The following is a 20496-nucleotide window of genomic DNA, read 5'->3' as shown; positions in this document are numbered from 1 at the left end:
TGTCTGAGCCACTTCAGCTGAAACTAACCATTCCACTGGACTAATTTATATTTTAGTAATCACTTTATTGGTTTATATGATACAGGGTGCAAATATATATAAAGTACTGAAGGAAGCCAGATTCCCAAACCTCAATACCAATCATCATAAGCTTTAAAAGTATTGGACGTCTCACAGCTACAAGTTTTCTATCAGCACTCGTTGCAATTTCCACCACAATCAAAGCTGAACATGTGGTATTTATCTGGCAGTAAATTTCTGGTTTTAAAAAAACCTTCCCTGAAAGAGAATCATCCAAACAGAAACTGTAGTTATTATAGAAGCAGGATACTCAAAGGGAACCCATTAATCCTCAAAGAGGCAATATTTTTCACACTACAGCTATAACAAAGAAGCTGTTTTTCCTCCTTTCAATTGCATTTTGCTCTCCTTTTGGCAGAATAGAAGTTATAACAAATTTGATTTAAAACATAAACAAGTTTTTAAAAAAAAAACACTTAATTTCAGAATTTATAAATACCCCAGCTCAAACAATGGGACTAAAACTGCCCATTTCCAATTCAAGCTCTTAAAAGTTATGAAGTTTGAGCATTGTTTAAACCATTGTTTAATAGTTTGCATTAATCATGAACGCAATAAATGCTGCTGGATGCATGCACACAATGATGCATATGATTGAATTTAAGTCTTTACCACTATATACACGAGATATAGAATATATATGTATAAATACACATATTTTCAAACCTACAAGTTCTAAGACACACTATTTAATCCAATTAAATTTAAATTCCATTCTCACTGAAGTCCAGAGATAGGCTTTCCCCAGACTGGTACAATTTAGCTCACAAAGAAGCATGGATTCACACCCTATAATGCCACTGCTCAGCATGGCACTAGATTGCTGTGTGGCTCTTTCTACATTTGGTTTTTATAATTGATATTAAATCAGATCATTCCTCCAGACACCAGTTTTAAACTCTCTAGCCTGTTTTTGAAGAGTAGAACATTTTCCTGGTATCGTGACCAGCATTTATCCCTCAACAGCAGCACCAAAAACAGATTAACTGGTCATTCACGTCAGCTGTGAAACCTTGCTCTGCACAAGATGGCCATCGTGTTTACCTACGTAACGGTGACTACACTTGGGAAATAATGGATTGGTTGTGACGTGATTTGAAATATCCTGAAAGGCACTGTATAAATGCAAATTCTTAAAATTTAGATGCCAAAGATTTTGGGAATAACTTCAATATGCTGGATAATTTAAATGTACAAAATAAAGCATGTTTCTGTAGGTCTCATGTACAGCACTAATTCTGGTACAGTCACCTCGCTCTCTCTTAGTCTGTTATCAGATAGTTCATGTTCAGCTCATACTGCTTCCCGGTGCAAATCGATTCATAACTGCATTCTTTTTATTCCAACTCCAGTGCAGGTCTGGAAAATGTACTTCCTGGGCAGGACTGCTCGTGCTGTCAGTTATGGTACTAGACAATATTGGAAATTGAACGTGCTCTGGCTTTACGAATGACGGTACAAACTTGGTGCTAAGGAAAGAAATAGAAAATGTCCTCTGCAGGTAAGGCCTGCCTTCACTTCATCTTTCTCTGTGCAGCTGTCAGACAGCATTAAAGAGATGATCTAATGCATTATCTGCATTCCACACTGGAAACCTTTTTTTCTGACAAAAACGTCCTGTGAAAATAATTAAAGAAAGAGAGTTTCGTAAAGGGTTTTCAGGTACACTGCTAGACATTCTCATCGGAATCTGACGTGGAATTGTGATCACTGGTGTACTCATTAGCTACTTCCTCCAATGGACCCATCGTGCCGTCCGGTTTAACTCTCATTGGCTTAATTATCTGCTCCCTGAAAAATAAGAGTGTTACTTTCCATTAATGGTTGGGTGACCAGTGGCTTATACTTTACTGCTTATAAAAACTTTAGACTGAAATAAAAGCCAAAATATCCCCAAAACAAATTTCCATTCCAAGAGTCTCATTAGACCCACTAAACCAATTAAGGAATAAAAGCAAAGTCAAATCCTAATGAACAGGATGCAGAGCCATTGTCTCAGATAATGCCCTCCTTGTGCTACTGGCTTTAGACAACCTGCTGCCCCAGTTAACCCACCTCCCAGTATCTGCAAGCAACCTCATTATTAAATGCCTTCTTGTAAGCAAATTCATTTCAGTAAATCGAGAGATCATCCTCCAAAATACACCCTGTGTCAACTCTAGTGGTTTTTAAGTACTCGCTAGTTGATTCTGACTGGCAAGCTCTGACTCTGTCATTGTTTGGGAGAGTTTAATTATAAAATTGTCAGTCAGTTTAATCTCTTCAAAGGAACTTTTTGTACTTCACAGCTAATCCAATTACATCTATCCTGTGTTCTGTTGCCTGACCTAAAGATGATTTTCTAATCAGAAGCGTTAGCTGCACTGTGCACAAATATAACATAAAACATCTCGTAAAACTTTATGCACATTAAGTTTATGGATTAAAATATGAAAAGTTCAGACTTCACAGCCATCCAGTAATGTTCAATTTTCTGACAATTTTGAAGTGTACATGATTAACAGTCTACTGCTTATATATAAAATGCATTCCATGTACACCACATTGACAAAGATGATCCTTACCCATCGCTCCATCCTTGCAACACAAAGATCACACAACCACAGGACAGATGATGGGAAGCTATGACCAGCTCCTTCCCTCCCTTATCACAGTACCACACCGTATATCTATACATTTGGAACTTACCTTGAGATCATAGAAGGACAGTTCCACAATAAACACTGCACCCATTCCTAACACTCACTTCCCAAACCAGTCTAAAAGCTACAACCCAATCATACTTATAAGAGTGAGATCAAAACTGTATATCTGGGGAGACGAAGAGTGGCTATACAGGCAGAGGTTACAACATCAGTTAAAATGAAAATTGGATTGAAAGTGAAGACAATAAAAGGATACGGGGAAATGGGATTACAAAAGGTTTTTCTAGTTGAAGAGCTAGCACCAGTGCAGCTGTGATGGCTGAATGATGACCTTCTGTTCATCTACAATGAAAAATGCATATTGAGAAACACAGACAAGACACAATACAATGACATGTGGAAGGCCACTCAAAAAGCTATCCATCCTAACCCCGCTTTCCAGCTCTTCCTCTGTGGCCCTGTAAGTTATCGCATTTCAAGAACATAAATAGGAGCAGACCATACGGCCCATCGAGTCTACTCTGCTATTCAATATGATCATGGCTGATCTTGGGCTTTAACTCCATTTTCCCACCCATTCCCCACATCCCTTGATTCTAAGACCAAAATTCTGTCAATCCCAGCCTTAAATATATTCAACGATGGAGCATCCACTAGCCTCTGGGGTAGAGAATTCCAAAGATTCACAACCCTTTGAGTGAAGAACTGTTTCCTTATCTCAGTCCTAAATGATTGTCCCCTTAACCAGAGACTGTGCCTCTGTTTTAGATTCCCTTGGCAGTGGAAACAATATCTCAGTGTCTACTCTGTCCAGCCCTTTTCAGAATCTCGTAAGTTTCAATGAGATCGCCTCTCAATCTTCTAAACTCCAGAGAGTATAGGCCCAATTTACTCAGCCTCTCATCATTGGACTACCCTCTCATCCAAGGGACCAATCTGGTGAACCTTCGCTGTACCATCTCCAGTGGAAGTATATAGCTCATTAAATATGGAGACCAAAATTGCACACAATATTCCAGGTGTGATCTCACCAAAGCCCTGTACAATTGTAACAAGACTTTATTCTTGTACTCCAATCCCCTTGTAATAAAGATCAACATGCCATTTGCCTTCCTAATTAGGTACAGCAACAAAATCGGAACTCCGTGATGCCATTGATTCTCTAGCCAGCGGAAAAGCCCCTGGGAAGGACGGCATTACCCCTGAAATAATCAAGAGTGCCAAGCCTGCTATACTTTCAGCACTACATGAACTGATTTGCCTGTGCTGGGACGAGGGAGCAATACCACAGGACATGCACGATGCCAATATCATCACCCTCGATAAGAACAAGGGTGACCACGGTGACTGCAACAGCTACTGTGGAATCTCCCTGCTCAGCATAGTGGGGAAAGCCTTCGCTCGAGTTGCTTTAAACAGATTCCAGAAGCTGGCTGAGCGTGTCTACCCTGAGGCACAGTGTGGCTTTTGAGCAGAGAGATCCACCATTGGCATGCTGTTCTCCCTTCGCCAGCTACAGGAGAAATGCCACAAACAACAGATGCCCCTCTACATTGCTTTCATTGATCTCAGCAAAGCCTCTGACCTCGTCAACAGACGTGGCCTCTTCAGACTACTAGAAAAGATCGGATGCCCACCAAAGCTACTAAGTATCATCACCTCATTCCATGACAATATGAAAGGCACAATTCAGCATAGCGGCGCCTCATCAGACCCCTTTCCTATCCTGAGTGGTGTGAAACAGGGCTGTGTTCTCGCACCTACACTGTTTGGGATCTTCTCCCTGCTGCTCTCATGTGTTCAAGTCTTCAGAAGAAGGAATTTTCTTCTACACAAGATCTGGTGGCAGGTTGTTCAACCTTGCCCGTCTAAGAGCGAAGTCCAAAGTACGGAAAGTCCTCATCAGGGAACTCCTCTTTGCTGACGATGCTGCATTAACATCTCACACAGAAGAGTGTCTGCAAAGACTCATCGACAGGATTGCGGCTGCAACGCATTTGGCCTAACCATCAGCCTCAAGAAAACGAATATCATGGGACAGGACGTCAGAAATGCTCCATCCATCAATATCAGCAACCACGCTCTGGAAGTGGTTCAAGAGTTCACCTACCTAGGCTCAACTATCACCAGTAACCTATCTCTCGATGCAGAAATCAACAAGCACATGGGAAAGGCTTCCACTGCTATGTCCAGACTGGCCAAGAGAGTGTGGGAAAATGGCGCACTGACATGGAACACAAAAGTCCGAATGTATCAAGCCTGTGTCTTCAGTACCTTGCTCTTCAGCAGCGAGGCCTGGACAACGTACGTCAGCCAAGAGCAATGTCCCAATTCATTCCATCTTCGCTGCCTCCGGAGATTCCTTGGCATCAGGTGGCAGGACCGTATCTCCAACACAGAAGTCCTCGAAGCGGCCAACATCCCCAGCATATACACCCTACTGAGCCAGCGGCGCTAGAAATGGCTTGGCCATGTGAGCCGCATGGAAGATGGCAGGATCCCCAAAGACACATTGTACAGCGAGCTTGTCACTGGTATCAGACCCACCGGCCGTCCATGTCTCCGCTTTAAAGATGTCTGCAAACGTGACATGAAGTTCTGTGACATTGATCACAAGTCGTGGGAGTAGTTGCCAGTCATCGCCAGAGCTGGCAGACAGCCATAAAGGCGGGGCTAAAGTGTGGCGAGTCGAAGAGACTTAGCAGTTGGCAGGAAAAAAGACAGAAGTGCAAGGGGAGAGCCAACTGTGTAAGAGCCCCGACAACCAATTTTATCTGTCGCGCCTGTGGAAGAGTCTGTCACTCTAGAATTAGCCTTTATAGCCACTCCAGGCGCTGCTCCACAAACCACTGACCACTTCCAGGTGCTTACCCATTGTCTCTTGAGACAAGGAGGCCAAAGAAGAAAAAGACCTGCATCCTAACTTTGTTTCTTGTACAAGCACACCCAAGTCTCTATAAAAATCAACACTTACAAGTTTCACACCTTTTAAAAAGTATTCTGCTTTTCTATTACTACCGAAGTGAATAACCTCACTTCTCCACACTATACTCCATCTGCCATCTTGTTGCCCACTCAATTAACCTGTCTATCTCTCTTGGCAGTCTCTGTGTCCTCCTCACAGCTTGCATTTCCACCTACCTTTGCATCATCAGCAATACTCTCTGTCTCTTCGTCCAAGTCATTAATACAGATTGTAAATAGCTGATGGACCAACACTGATCTTTGCCGCACTCCACTAGTTACAGCCTGCCAACTTGAAAATGCCCCATTTATTCCCACTCTTTTCTTCCTGTTAGAGGTGTGCAAAGGAAACCCAACACGAGCCCAAATTCCAGACGTGGAAGTCCGAACCCACCCGACCCGAACCAGACATGTCGTTGGGGTCGGGTCGGGTGGCAGGCCTTTAGATCAGTACATGGGTAAAGGCCTGCTACCCGACCTGACCCCGACGGGATCCGATGGCATGTGTCGGGTTCGGTTCGGGCTTCCGGGTCTAGCATTCGGACTTGGGTCGGGTTTCCTTTGCTCACCTCTACTTCCTGTCCATTACGCAATCCTCTATCCATGCTAACATATTACCCCCAACTCCATGAGCCCTTATCTTGCCTATTAACCTTTTGTGTGGCACCTTATCAAATGGCTTTTGGCAATCCAGGTATACAACATCTACTGGTTCTCCTTTATATACCGTACTAGTTACATCCTCAAAAGCTAATAAATTTGTTAAACACAATTTCCCTTTCATAAAACCATCTTGACTTTCCCTGATTATACTATGATTTTCTAAGTGTATTAAGACTTCCTTAATAATAGATTCTAGCATTTTCCCGATGACTGATGTCAGGCTAACTGGCCTGCAGTTCCCAGTTTTTTCTCTCCCTCCTTTCTTGAATAGTGGTGCTACATTTGCTAACTTCCAATCTGCTGTGACCATTCCAGAATCCAGGGAATTTTGAAAAATCATTGCCAGTGCATCCACTATCTCTGCAGCTATCTCCTTTAGAAACCTAGCATGTAGGCCATCAGGTCCAGGGGATTTGTCAGATTTTAGTCCCTTAAGTTTCTCCAATACTTTTTCCTTTACTGATATTAATTTCCTTAATGTCCTCACTTGTTTTTAGCCCCTAGGTTACCCTCTATTTCTGGTAAGCAACTTGGGTCTTCTATTGTGAAGACAGGCACGAAATATTTGTTCAATGTCTCTGCCATTTCCTCATTCCCCATTATAATTTTAAAAAATTCTTTCATGGGATGTGGGCATCGCTGGCAAGGCCAGCATTTGTTGCCCATCCCTAATTGCCCTTGAACTGAGTGGCATCCTAGGCTATTTCAGAGGGCAGTTAAGTGTCTTTCACATTGCTGTGGGTCTGCAGTCACATGTAGGCCAGACCAGATAAGGATGGCAGACTTCCTTCCCTAAAGGACATTAGTGAACCAGATGGGTTTTTACGACAATCCATGATAGTTTCATGGCACCATTAGAGACCAGCTTTCAATTCCATATTTTTTATATTAATTGAACTTTAAATTCCACCAGCTGCCTTTGCTTCTAAGGGATCAATGTTTACTTCAGCTGCATTCTTCCTTTTTATATACTTATAAAAGTCTTACAATCTATTTTAATATTCCTAGCTAGTTTACTCTCATTATTTTTTTCCCTCATCAACTTTTTCGTGGCCCTTTGCTGGTTTCTAAAACACATCCAATCCTTAGACTTGCTATATTCTTTGTAACATTATAAGCCTCTTTTTAATCTATTATCCTTAACTTCCTGAGTAAGCCACAGATGGATCTTTCTTGCTGAGTTTTTATTTTTCCATGGGAAGTATTTTTTAAATGCAATGAGGGTTTCTGCCTCGACCACCCTTTCAGGCAGTGAGTTCCAGACCCCCACCACCTTCGGTGAAAAATTTCTCAACTCCCCTCTAATCCTTCCTCCATTTACTTTAAATTTATGCCCCCTGGTTATTGGCGCCTCTGCCAAGGGAAATAGGTCCTTCCTATCCACTGTATCTCAACCCCTATTAATTCTGTACATCTCAACTAAATCTCCCCTCAGCCTTCTCAGTTCCAAAGAAAATCCCAGCCTATCCAATCTACTCTGCACCCTCTCTCGTGCAATCATATCCTTCCTGTAATGCAGTAATTGAAACTGTACAAAGTACTCTAGCTATGGCCTAACCAGTATTGTATATAGTTGCAGCATAACCTCACTGCTCTTTTATTCTATGCCTTGGCTAATAAAGGACTTACCTACCTGTCCTGTTACTTTCAGGGATCTGTGGACATGCACTCTAAGGTCCCTATGCTCCTCTACAGTTCTCAGTATCCTACCATTTATTGTGTAATTGTTTACCCTCCCCAAATGCATTACCTCACACTTCTCCAGATTGAATTCCATTTTCTATTTTTCTGCCCACCTGACCAATCCACTGATATTTTCTTGCAGCCCACAGCTTTCTTCCTCACCGTCAATCACCCGGCCAATTTTCTGCATCATCTGCAAACTTCTTAATCACGTCCCCTACATTTAAAGTCCAAATCATTGATATATACCATGAAAAGCGAGGGACCTAGTACTGAGCCCTGTGGAAGCTCAATGTAAACACCCTCCCAGTAACAAAAACACCCATCAGTGCTTCCTGCCACTGAGCCAATTTTGGATCCATGTTCACTGTTCTTGGTTAATCCATGCCTTTCCAAGGGACAATTTATACTGTCCCTCAAAATGTTTTCCAATAATTTGCCCACCACCAAGGTTAGATTAGGCTGACTGGCCTTTAATTACTCAGTCTATCCTTTCCTCCCTTTTTAAACAATGGTACGTTAGCAGCAGTCCTCCAGCACCACACCTGTAGCCAGCGCGGATTGGAAAATGATAGTCACAGCCTCTGCTATTTCTACACTTGCTTCTCTTAGCAGCCTGGGATGCATTTCACCTGGGCCTGGTGATATATCCATTTTCAAAGATGCTTAACCCCTTAAAATTTCCTCTCACTGTTTATCCCATCCAACATTGTACATTCCTTAGCTACAATTTCTGCATCATCCCCCTCTTTTGTGAAGGCAGTCACCAAGTATTCATTAAGAATCATGCCCACATCCTCCGTCTCCACACACAAATTACCTTTTTGGTCTCTAATCAGCCCTACACATACCTTAGTTATCCTATTGCTCTTTATGTAATTAGAAAACATCTTTGTTTTCCTTGATTTTACTTGACAATATTTTCTCATGCCCTTTCTTTTCGTTCCTTATTTCCTTTTTAATTTCACCCTGCATTTTCTATATTCCTCTAGGCCTTCTGCAATATTGAGCAATCTATCTGACATTAGCTTCCCTTTTTTGCTTTATCCTACTTTGTATACTCTGACATCTGGTGAGGCGGTCTAGATTTGGGAGTTCCACCCTTTCTTCCTGGGAACATATTTGTTCTGAATCCTCTCTATCTCCTCAAATACCTCCCACTGCTCCAACACTGATTTACATTCAAGTAGCTATTTCCAGTCACTCTTGACAAATCACATCTCAGCTTAGTAAAATTGGCCTTTCCCCAGTGTAAAACTTTTATTCTTGGTTTATCTTTGTCCTTTTCCACAACCATGCTAAATCTAATTGAGTTATCACGACCACTAAAATGCCCTCCCACTGATACCCCTTCCACCTGCCCGGATTCATTCCCTAAAACTAAATCAAAACTGCCCCTTCCCTTGTTGGGCTTGCTATCTACTGGCTAAAAAAAGTTCTCCTGAAAGTATTTTAAGAATTCTGCACCCTCTATACCTTTTTACACTGATTTTATCCCAGTTGATTTGAGAGTAGTTGAAATCCCCTACTGTTACTGCCTTGTTTCTGCACTTTGCAGCAATTTGAAAATGTGACACCCTTATATTCAAGAAAGGGTGTAAGCACAGTCTTAGCAACTACAGGCTGGTTAGTTTATCAGTGGTGGGTAAGGTTTTAGAAACCATAAATCAGGGTGAAAAAACCAACAGATACTTGGAGAAGTCTGAGTTAATTAAGGATAGCCAGCACAGATTTAATTAATCTAATTGAATTTTTTGATGAATAGAGAAGGTTGATGAAGGGAATGCAGTGGATGTTGTCTATATGGATTTTAAGAAAAAGAGTTCAACAAAGTACCACATAAAAGGCTGGTTAATAAAATTGAGGCTCATGGAATAGGAAGGTCAGTGTCCAACTGGATAAAAAAAATTGGCTCAAGAACAGAAAACAGCGCATTGTGGTAAATGGTTGTTTTTCAGTCTGGAGGAACATAGACAGTGGTGTTCCCCAAGGGTCAGTGCTAGGACCACTGCATTTTTTTTGCTACATATAAATGACTTGGATCTTGGAATACAGAGTAAAATTTCAAAATTTGCTGATGATATAAAACTTGGAGGAGTTGCAAACGGTGGGGGGATATGAACCGCCTGCAACAAGACATAGATAAGCTAGCAGAATGGGCAGACAACTGACAGATGGAATTTAATAATTTAAGTGTCATATGATGCTTTCTGACAGAAGGAATAAGGTGAGGCAATATCAACTTAATGGCACACTTCTAAAGAGTGTGCAAAAACAGAGGGACCTAGGGGTGCATGTGCATTGATCTTTGAAGGTGGCAGGACATATAGAGAGTGGTTAGCAAAGCATATGGGACCGTGGGCTTCATAAATAGAGGCAGAGAGTACAAAAGCAGGTAAGTTATGCTGAACCTTTATAAATCTATGGTTGGGTCCCAAATAGAGTATCACATTCAGTTCTGGTCACTGCACTTTAGCAAAAGAGGTGTAGGTCCTTGAGAGGATGCAGAGGAGATTTACCAGAATAGTTCCGGGGATGGGGACTTTAATTACAAGGTTAGGTTGGAGAAGCTGGGGTTGTTCTCCCTGGAACAAAGGAAATTGAGGAGAGATTTGATAGAGGTGTACAAGATTATGAAAGGCTTAGATAAGTTAAGACAAGGAAAAACTGTTCCCATTAACTCATGGTACAAGGACTAGGGTACAAAGATTGAAGATTTTGGTCAAGAGATGCAGGGGGAATGAGAGGAAGAACATTTTTTACGCAGTGAGTGGTAATGGCCTGCAACTCACTGCCTGCTACGATGTTGGAAGTGGAGACAATGATTTCAAAAGGAAATTGGATTGGCACTTGAAGGGAAATGGGGATCGAGCAGTGGCGTGGGACTGACTGGATTGCTCTAAGGAGAGTGGGCATGGACCTGATAGGCCGAATGTCCTCCTATGCGTAAATGACTCTAGATATTCATTCTTCTGTCTCCCTCTGGCTGTGTGGGTTTCTATAGTACACTCCCAGCGGCGTGATTGCCCATTTTCTGTTTCTCAGTTCAACATAGCAAACCTTTCCTTCCTACATTTAGCATTTTACACTTCTCTACATTGAATTTCATCTGCCGTTGCCCTGTCCACTTATTTCATCCAATACAACTTGTATTTTCTGAGCTACCTTCTCAGATTTCACTGCCTCTTCCAGTTTTCCATCTTCGACAAGCTTTGACCATTTTGCATTGAGTCATTTGTACAAATTAGAAACAGATATCACACCTCCCCTCCACCCCCCCCCACCCCTGGTTCTGTACCCTACCCTACCCCGGTACTGTAATCCACCCACCCAACCCCCAGAGTACTCTCCACTCTGCGTTTCACTGGAATTTATTGCCCATCCCTAGCTGCTCTGAGGTGTACAATTGCAGTTAAGACTTCTTTACTCTTATACGCCAATCCCTTTGTAATAAAGATCCACATACCATTTGCTTTCCTAATTACTTGCTGTACATGTGATTTTGTGTACAGGGACTCCCAGATCCCTCCAAATACCAAAATTTCACAGTCTCTTACCATTTAAAAAATATTCTGCTTTTCTATTCTTCCCACCAAAGTGGATAACTTCACATTATATTCCATCTGCTCTGTTCTTGCCCACTCATTTCACCTGTCTAAATACTTTTGCAGCTTTGTGTCCTCTTCACAACTGACATTCCCACCGAACATTGTATTGCCAACAAATCAGGATACATTATACTCGGTCACCTCATCTAAGTCATTAACATAGATTGTAAATAGCTGAGGCCCAAGCATTGATCCTTGCAGTACCCCACTAGTCATAGCCTGCCAATGAGAAAAAGACCCAGTTATTCCTACTGTTTGTTATTTAACCAATACTCAATCCATGCTATTACCCCCAATCCCATAGCCCTCATTTTATGTAATAACTTGTTGTGCAGTACCTTATCGAATGCTTTTTGAAAATCCAAATACACTACATCCATTGGTTCCCCCTTATCCACCCAACTAGTTACATTGTCAAACACTACTTTCCTTTCATAAATCCATGCGACTCTGTCCAATCATATGATTTTCTATGATTACTTTTTGTACCTATACACTAACTTTCAGTGATTGAGCACAGGCCTCAACTGGATTTTGAAGCGTCTCCTGCTTGTACTGCTTTTTCAGGCCTTACAGCAGCCAAACTGGGATCCTTAAAAGAACTACTGGAGACGGCAGAAAAAGTCTGCAACTAAGGAGTTTTTAAACTTTGCCCGCCTCCTGATCACCTCTCCCCCCAGCTCACCTGTGGTCCTCAGCCATCCAATACTGGTCAGGCCCCAATGAGCCAAGTAAGGCGGGTTTGGGAGCCTTATAGTTGTCTGTAGCTCGCAAGGTGATGATGAGGCCCGAGGACCAATACAGGACCATTCCCGGACCTTTCCATTCTGATCGACTCATCAAGCCTGGTTTTAGGAAGCACGTGAATTTAGGCCTCGGAGTCTCAGATGCCGGTCTCAATCAGAACTGCTATTTTTAAACTATTTTCAAGGCCACTGCTTGGTAAGACTTTGAAAATGTATATAATTTTTAAAAATTAAATAGAAAACAGGATATTTAATAACATATGTAAGGAGGGAGTCTTACATGCCTTTGTTACCTCTAGATTTGACTATCCTAATGCACTCCTGGCCAACCTCCCACTTTTCCATCCTCTGTAAACTTGGTCATTTAAAACTCTGCTGCCCGTGCCCTAACGCGCACCACGTCCCATTCACCATCACCCCTGTGCTTGCTGACCTACATTGGCTCCAGGTTAAGCTGATCCCTGATTTTAAAATCGCTCTACTTTCAGCTGCCTAGATCTTAAACTCAAATTCCTTCTCTAAATCTCTCTACCTCTCTCTTACTTTAAGGCACTCTTTAAAGCCTCTTTGACCAAACTTTTGGCCACCTGTCCAAATATCTCCTTATGTGCCCCAGTGTCAAATTTTGTTTGATAACACTCATTAGGAAGTTTTACAACTGTTAAAGGCAGTATATAAATGCAAGTTGGTGCTGTTGGAGATTTGATTAACATTTATTACGTAAAGCTTGATATATCAACAGTCAGAATCATGAATCGTTACATTTTCAAAATCTGTGGGAATGTTTGTAAACTGGGCCAGTATGGGGATAGTTAGCCCATCAAGAAGGGCTTTATGGGATGTGTAATTCTGAATGTAAATGCATCAGTTTCATGTAACATAGTTGTACAAACCATATCTATAAAAAAGGAACGGTTATTCAGGAGAAAAGACACCAATATACTGAGAAGTAAGAATACACACCCTACACCCTGCACCTGACATAGCTGCCAACATCACATTCCAGCTCACTTTGTTAATTATTCACTATAAATAAAACATTGTCTTTTGAGTGGCTTTGTGGAAAGGAGGTCTCAATTAAGAAGTTGGATGCTTGGATTCCTGTCTGCGGCTACAGGTCTCCCCAGAGCCCCCTCTCACTGATGCAGGTTACATCTTCACAATGCCATTTAGCCTGATTATGACTGAGTCAGACCTTTTGTATGGCAATCTTTCTGGCCTGTTGTGTGTCTGTCAGTACCAATACCTGGAATTAATTACAACATGCATATTTTTGCTAATTTAACAAAGCAGAATCCCGCTTTCCCTGGGTCAAACACTTTGGTGAGCGTTGGAAGAGCTTGTTCATCTTTCTCTAATTGAGTGCCACATAACAGTTCTGGCCTTTTCATGAGGCATCAACTGTGAGATGGATTCTGAAGAAAGAGAAACTCAAAAGCTATACTGTCGGCCTCAATGATCTGTTAATTAAACCCGTGCTTTTAATGAGAGCGATCAACAGTAGCACAGGTTCTGCTGTATCCGCTCAGCTCTAATCTTTGTGCGACTTTCCGCCTATGCCTGGCTCAAGTAATTGGTCTGCACTAATTTACACAGATTCCAGGCTTCTGGAATAGGTTGGCAAGGAGTCATTTTATTATGATTCATTAACTTTAAAACTGAGATTGATAGATTTTTATTAGCCAAGGGTATTAAGATTTATGGGGCAAAGAAGGGATATGGAGTTAGGTCACAGATTAGCCATGATTTTATCTAAATGGCTTCCTCCTGTTCCTACCTGTTACATCAATGTGGCAAGAGATTGGAGGTCAATCGTCTCAGCTCTAGGACATCACTGTAGGAGTTTCTCAGGGTAGTGTCCTCGACCCAACCATTTTTAACTGCTAATGATCTTCTCTCCATTATAAGGTTGGAAGTGGGGATGTTCGCTGATGATTGCACAATGTTCAGCACCATTCATGACTCCTCAGACACTGAAACAGTCTGTGCCCATATTCAGCAAGACGTGAACAGCATTCAGGCCTGGGCAGATAAGTGGCAAGTAACATTCGTGCCACACAAGTGCCAGGCAATGACTATCTCCAACAAGAGAGAATCTAATCATCTCCCTTTGATGTTCAATGGCATTACCATCGCTGAATCCCCCACTATCAACATCCTGGGGCTGACCACTGACCAGAAACTTAACTGAACCAGTCACATAAATGCTGTGGCTACAACAGCAGGTCAGAGGCTGGGAATTTTGAGGCAAGTAACTCACTTCATAAAGCCTGTCCACCATCTACAAGGCACAAGTCAGGAGTGTGATGGAATATTCTCTACTTGCCTGGATGGGTGCAACTCCAACAACACTCAAGAAGCTTGACACCATCCAGGACAAAGCAGCCTGCTTGATTGGCACCCCATCCACCACCTTCAATATTCACTCCCTCCATCACCAACGCACAGTGGCAGCAGTGTGTACTATCTAAAAGATGCACTGCAGTAACTCACCAAGGCCCTTCAACAGCACCTTCCAAACCCACGACCTCTACCACTTAGAAGGACCAGGGCAGTAGACGCATAGGAACACCACCACCTGCAAGTTCCCCTCCAGGCCACACACCACCCTGACTTGGAACTATATCGCCGTTCCTTCACTGTTGCTGGATCAAAATTCTGGAACTCCCTCCCTAACAGCATTGTGGCTGTACCCGCACCAGATGGACTGCAGCAATTCAAGAAGGCAGCTCGCTACCACCTTCTCAAGGGCAATTAGGGGATGGGCAACAATTGCTGACCTGCCCACAACCCCCACATCCCGTGAAAGAATATAAGAATTACTACGTTGAAGGCGTTATATAAATGCAAGCTCTATGACTCTAAGTTGTTATGCAACACATCACCCAAGCTCTAGTAGGGGTTTCCTGCAACTGCAGGATTCACAGGCACCTTAAACTGTCCCTGCCCATACAGGAAAAGGCACTTATGACCATCAGTTCACACACGTTCTCAGAAAGCCAAACATTAAGCCAAGCATAAGGCATCACTCCCCGTATAGTACAGCTCAATTCCCGTTCCCCACCTCCACAGTCAACTGCATTGACATTGTGAAAATAAAATGCTAAAGGCAATTGTATGAATTTAAAGGAAACCTGCCACCTTTACTCATAGTATTAGACCTTAGTAAGCAGAGGAAAAACACCAAATACAAGACAGCATACACAGAGTGAAAAGTAAACAGGAGAAGAACATAGAACAGGACAAAATCTTAGTGGGAAGAAAATAAAACCTGACAAAGGTACTATCAATACTGAAAAGCAAGGAGTTATTTACTGACCAAACACTTATCTATTAATGAAAACTGTCGCTGCTTATAACAGAAGGCACTATTGACAGAAATGACCACCTTACCTGGACAGCTTGTCAAACATGTTGACGAGTTTCATTGCTTCATATTCTTTCTGCTCCTCTGTCATTCCATCCATTGGATTAGGCATCGGCTCCTCTACGTGACCAGTGATGGGGTTAATACTGCAAATTAAAAGGTGGACTGAATCGGAGTTAGCAAACTGACATTACAAGCACTTGGTTCCAAGTAACATGGAAGTTAATTTTCTTAAAATAACAGCGAGAATAATCCCAGCTACCTTTCCTCCCTCCTAATAGGTTTGGTGGGGAGTTGATGAAAAAGTCTGTCCTTATTTAGGTCTTCCTAGCTCTAACCATTATGAAAAGAGCAGTCCAGCAACTAGAGGCCACTTAGTTTAACATCAGTAGTGGGTAAGGTTCTAGAAATAAGAACCGGGAAAAAAACAACAGGCACTTGGAGAGGTTTGAGTTAATTAAGGATAGCCAGCGTGAATTTGTAAAAAGGAGATCATCACAGAATCGTTACAGCAGGCAAGCAGGCATTCGGCCATCTTGTCCGCTCCGGCTCTCTGGAAGAGCAACTCCCACAGTTCCATTCCCCTGCCTTCCCCCCATAACCCTGCGCATTCTTCCAAGTTTTCATGCTTGACTAATTGAAGTTTTTGATGAACTAACAGAGAAGGTTGATGAAGGGAACGCAATAGATATTGTCTATATGGATTTTAAGAAATCCTTTGACAAAGTACCACATAAAAGACTGCTTAACAAAAATATTGAGGCTCATGGAAGAGGAGGGTCAGTGTCCAATTGGATAAAAAAAAAATTGGCTCAAGGACAGAAAACACCAAGTCGTGGTAAATGGTTATTTTTCTAACTGGAGGATGGTAGACAGAGGTGTTCCCCAAGGATCAATGCTAGCACCACTATATCACATTTTTGCGATAAATAAATGACTTGGATCTTCCAATACAGAGTAGAATCTCAAAATTTCAATATTTGCCAATGATACCAAACTTGGAGGAGTGGCAAGCAATAAAGAGGATATAAATTGCCTGCATCAGAACATAGATAGGCTAGCATTATGGGCAGACCAGTGACAGATGGAATTTAATACAGGCAAGTGTGAGGTGATGCATTTTGGCAGAAGGGATCGGGAGAGGAAATACAGACTTAATGTCACAGTTCTAAAGAGTGTGCAGGAACAGAGGGACCTGGGGGTGCATGTGCATCAATCTTTGAAGATGGCTGAGCAAATTGAGAGAATGGTTAGTAAAGCAAAGGAGATCTTGTGCTTCATAAAGAGAGGCATTGAGTACAGAAACAGGGAAGTTAATTTGAACCTTTATAAAGCTCTGGTTAGGCCCCAACTAGAGTATTGCGTCCATTTCTGGTCACCACACTTTGGGAAGGTTGTAAGGGTCCTTGAGGGGGTGCAGAGGAGATTTACCAGAATGATTCTGGGAGTGGGGGTTTTTAGTTACTGGGGTTGTTCTCCAATGGCGCAAAGGAGATTGAGGGGAGATTTGATAGAGGTGCACACAATTATGATAGGTTTAGATAAGTTCGACAAGGAAAAACTGTTCCAATTAACTTATGGTACAAGGACTAGGGGACAGAGATTGAAGGTTTTGGGCAAGAGATGCAGCAGGGGGATGTGAGGAAGCACTTTTTTTTTTTTTAAACGTAGTGAGTGGAAATGACCTGGAACTCACTGCACACAAGGGTGGTGGCAGCGAAAACAATCAATAATGTCAGAAGGAAATTGGATGCACGCTTGAAGGAAATAAACTTGCAGGGTTATAGGGATTGAGCAGGGGAATGGGACTGACTGGATTGCTCTGCGGAGAGCCAGCATGGACTCGATGGGCCAAATAGCCTCCTTCTGTGCCATAAATGAGCCTATGACATCTTTGAGTCCTCCCTCTGGTTTTGCAACTAGCAGAGAATTGGCTCGAAGGGCACAAACTGAATTTTCAAACAATCCTGCCAAGAAAATGTGAATATTTTCACAAATAGTATTAGAACTTTTTTTTTTAAAAAGGTAGGTTTCTTCACCAAAGTATCATGAACATAGAACGCAGGAGCTTGGGAATGTACAGGAGCTTGGGAATATACAGGACCAAACATGGCCAGTTCCCGTATCTAGGAATTGTCACATCCCATGCTATCTCTCCCATCAGATCTTTCTCCAGGCACGCACCCTGCTCACAGCCTCTTTTGGCAGCCCATTCCATACAATCAGTAAACTCTGCATAAATCGAAATGATATTTTCACCTCTACTAAGTTCACTAGCCACCATTCCGCTTTATAGTGCGAAAACATACCCTTTGTACTTGCATTCGCAAACCACTAAAATAGTTTTGAGAAGATACTTACAAAGATTTGACACTTTTGTACTCTTCGGTATCTGTGTCCTCATCTTCAGAATACTGCCCGTCACCCCTCCCTCCAGCCAGCAGCCCGTGAGCAGCAAGTAGTCCTGCAGCATTACCGTAGCCAGTGTACTTTAACAAGCAATCAACTGGAAGAAAATAGCATCCATCAGCAAGTTACATACCTCCCTGGAGAAGTATTTTCCAAATAGAAGCTACCTCACTGTTTAGAATTAAGAGGGAAAATATAACATGTTTCTGTGCTGCCACTAACTTTCACAAGGAGACATTAGCAAAACATATGGAAGGGAGAGTTAATGCATATTGGATACCATTAATAACTAAGACTTTATTTGGTCATAGATTCATACAGAACAGGAGGCCATTCTGCCCATCATGCCTGTGCCGGCTCTTTGGAAAAAAAACTATCCAATTAGTCCCAGGATTCTGCTCTTTCCCCGTAGCCTTGCAAATATTTCCCTTTTCAAATATTTATCAAATTCCCTGTTGAAAGTTACTAATGAATCTGCTTCCACCGCCCTTTCAGGCAGTGCATTTTAGATCACAACTCGTTGCATTAAAAATCTCTCCTCAAAATCCCTGTTCTTTTGTCATTTCATGACATCACTAAAGTTGCAATCCCACACTCAAAGTGTCAACTTGGCTCAATTGGTAGAACTTTCACCCAGGTCAGAAAGTTGTGTGCTCAAGCCCCACAATGGACTTGCACTCAGTCTAGGCTGGGGGCGGTCTGCACTGTCAGAGGTGTAACCTTTTCAAATGATTCACTAAACCAAGGCTCCATCTAACATTCTTGGGTGGATGTAAAAGACCCTATGGCACAACTTGAAGAGCAGCAGAGCAGCTGTCAAACAGCAAAGAACAGATTATTTTGTTATCATCACATTGCTGTTTGTGGGATCTTGCTATGTGTAAATTGGCTGTCGTGTTTCCTATATTACATCAACGACTGCCTCAAATGTACTTCACTGGCTGTAAAATACTCAGAGATCTTGAGGGCACGAAAGACACTACAGAAATGCAAGTCTTTCTTTCTTTACATTTTGTGTGTAAGAACCTGTCTAGCCATTTCTAAATAACATACTGCTGTCTTTTCAAATGTTCAATGTTTCTTACAATCCTGCCATTAGTCGTCACCACAGCCAGTGAATTTTGCTTTGGTGACTCTGCAGCACTGGATAGGAGGGAGGTTTTTTTTCTGGCATCGGTGCACAAATTATCAGATTTATTAAATTCAATTAGACAACTTGACTGTGGTTGCTAGTCTAATACCACATAACCACAATACTACTGCACCCATGACTGCCTTACCATACGATCACTATCAGTTTCACCTACTACCAGCTTTTCAAACATTCAGGACATTCTACTCATTATCTCCCTCCATTGTTCAGTATCATTAAAGCACTCACATCTTGCTCCCTGTTCTGATAAAGCGCTACACTCATTATCCTTTTTTAATGTCAGCACTCCCAGAACAAGGGTATTTAAGCCAAAGCATCATCTTCACGTGAATTTTTTTTCATATAAAATAAAAACAGAAAGTGCTGGAAATACTCAGCAGGTCAGATGCAAGGTCACAGACCTGAAACATTAACTCTGTTTCTCTCTCCACAGATGCTGCCAGATCTGATTATTTCCAGGACTTTGTTTTTATTTCAGATTTCCAGCATCAGCAGTATTTTGATTTTATTTTAGAACATTTTTTCTTTATTCACTTTTAAATTCCCCCAGCTGCTGTGGTGGGATTTGAACTCATGTCTCCGGAGCACGAGCCCAGGCCTCTGGATCACTAGTCCATTAAGTAACATTACCACTATGCTACTGTCTCTCATAAACTAACATTAAAGAGCAAGCGATCCAGGGCACACAGATGAGATTGAGTCAGCATCTTAAAAAGTCATGTTAAGCTATTATAAGTTAGATTTTATATCATTTATAATTAAATAGAAAAAAGGAACTGTAAATTGGGAAGTTGATAGGTCGAAATGGTTAGAGAATTGGAATTTCTCTTTAGTACAGGTTGAGAAGCTGGGAGATGCAGGGCTGTGGGGATAGAACGAGGGAGCGGGACTAATTGGATAGCTCTTTCAAAGAGCTGGCACAGGCACAATGGACTGAATGGCCTCCTTCTGCACTATCATTCTATGATTCTGGCTAAAACCAAGGCACTACAGCACCACCTCTGGTGGGAGGGTGTGATTACAGTGTGACAATTTTACATTGTAAGTCTTCATTGAAAGCAGTTGACAGGAAGTGCGCACAGATTTTTAATACATCAATAGATAGTGACCAGATATTGCTCTCCCATTGCGCAGTTTAATAGAATTAGCAACCGACGTGTCACTAAACGACATCAAA

At 42.0% G+C, this 20496-nt stretch overlaps 1 protein-coding gene across 1 annotated transcript in view; it reads right to left on the bottom strand.

The window, feature by feature from the left end:
* Positions 1–489: 489 nt before the first annotated feature.
* ric8b (RIC8 guanine nucleotide exchange factor B) overlaps positions 490–20496 on the bottom strand; it is an 81453-nt gene continuing 61446 nt past the window's right edge. The window contains exons 8-10 of the mRNA XM_068050214.1: positions 18119–18263; positions 15784–15903; positions 490–1872 (exon numbers count right to left, since the gene is read on the bottom strand). Coding sequence (XP_067906315.1) covers positions 1752–1872; positions 15784–15903; positions 18119–18263 — 386 coding nt within the window. The 3' untranslated portion in view covers positions 490–1751. The remainder of the gene's footprint in view (positions 1873–15783; positions 15904–18118; positions 18264–20496) is intronic.

This window comes from Heterodontus francisci, chromosome 18, assembly GCF_036365525.1.
Source record: "Heterodontus francisci isolate sHetFra1 chromosome 18, sHetFra1.hap1, whole genome shotgun sequence".
NCBI lineage: Eukaryota > Metazoa > Chordata > Chondrichthyes > Heterodontiformes > Heterodontidae > Heterodontus > Heterodontus francisci.
The sequence above is the reverse complement of the archived record's forward strand: the minus strand, read 5'-3'. Positions and strand labels throughout refer to the sequence as shown.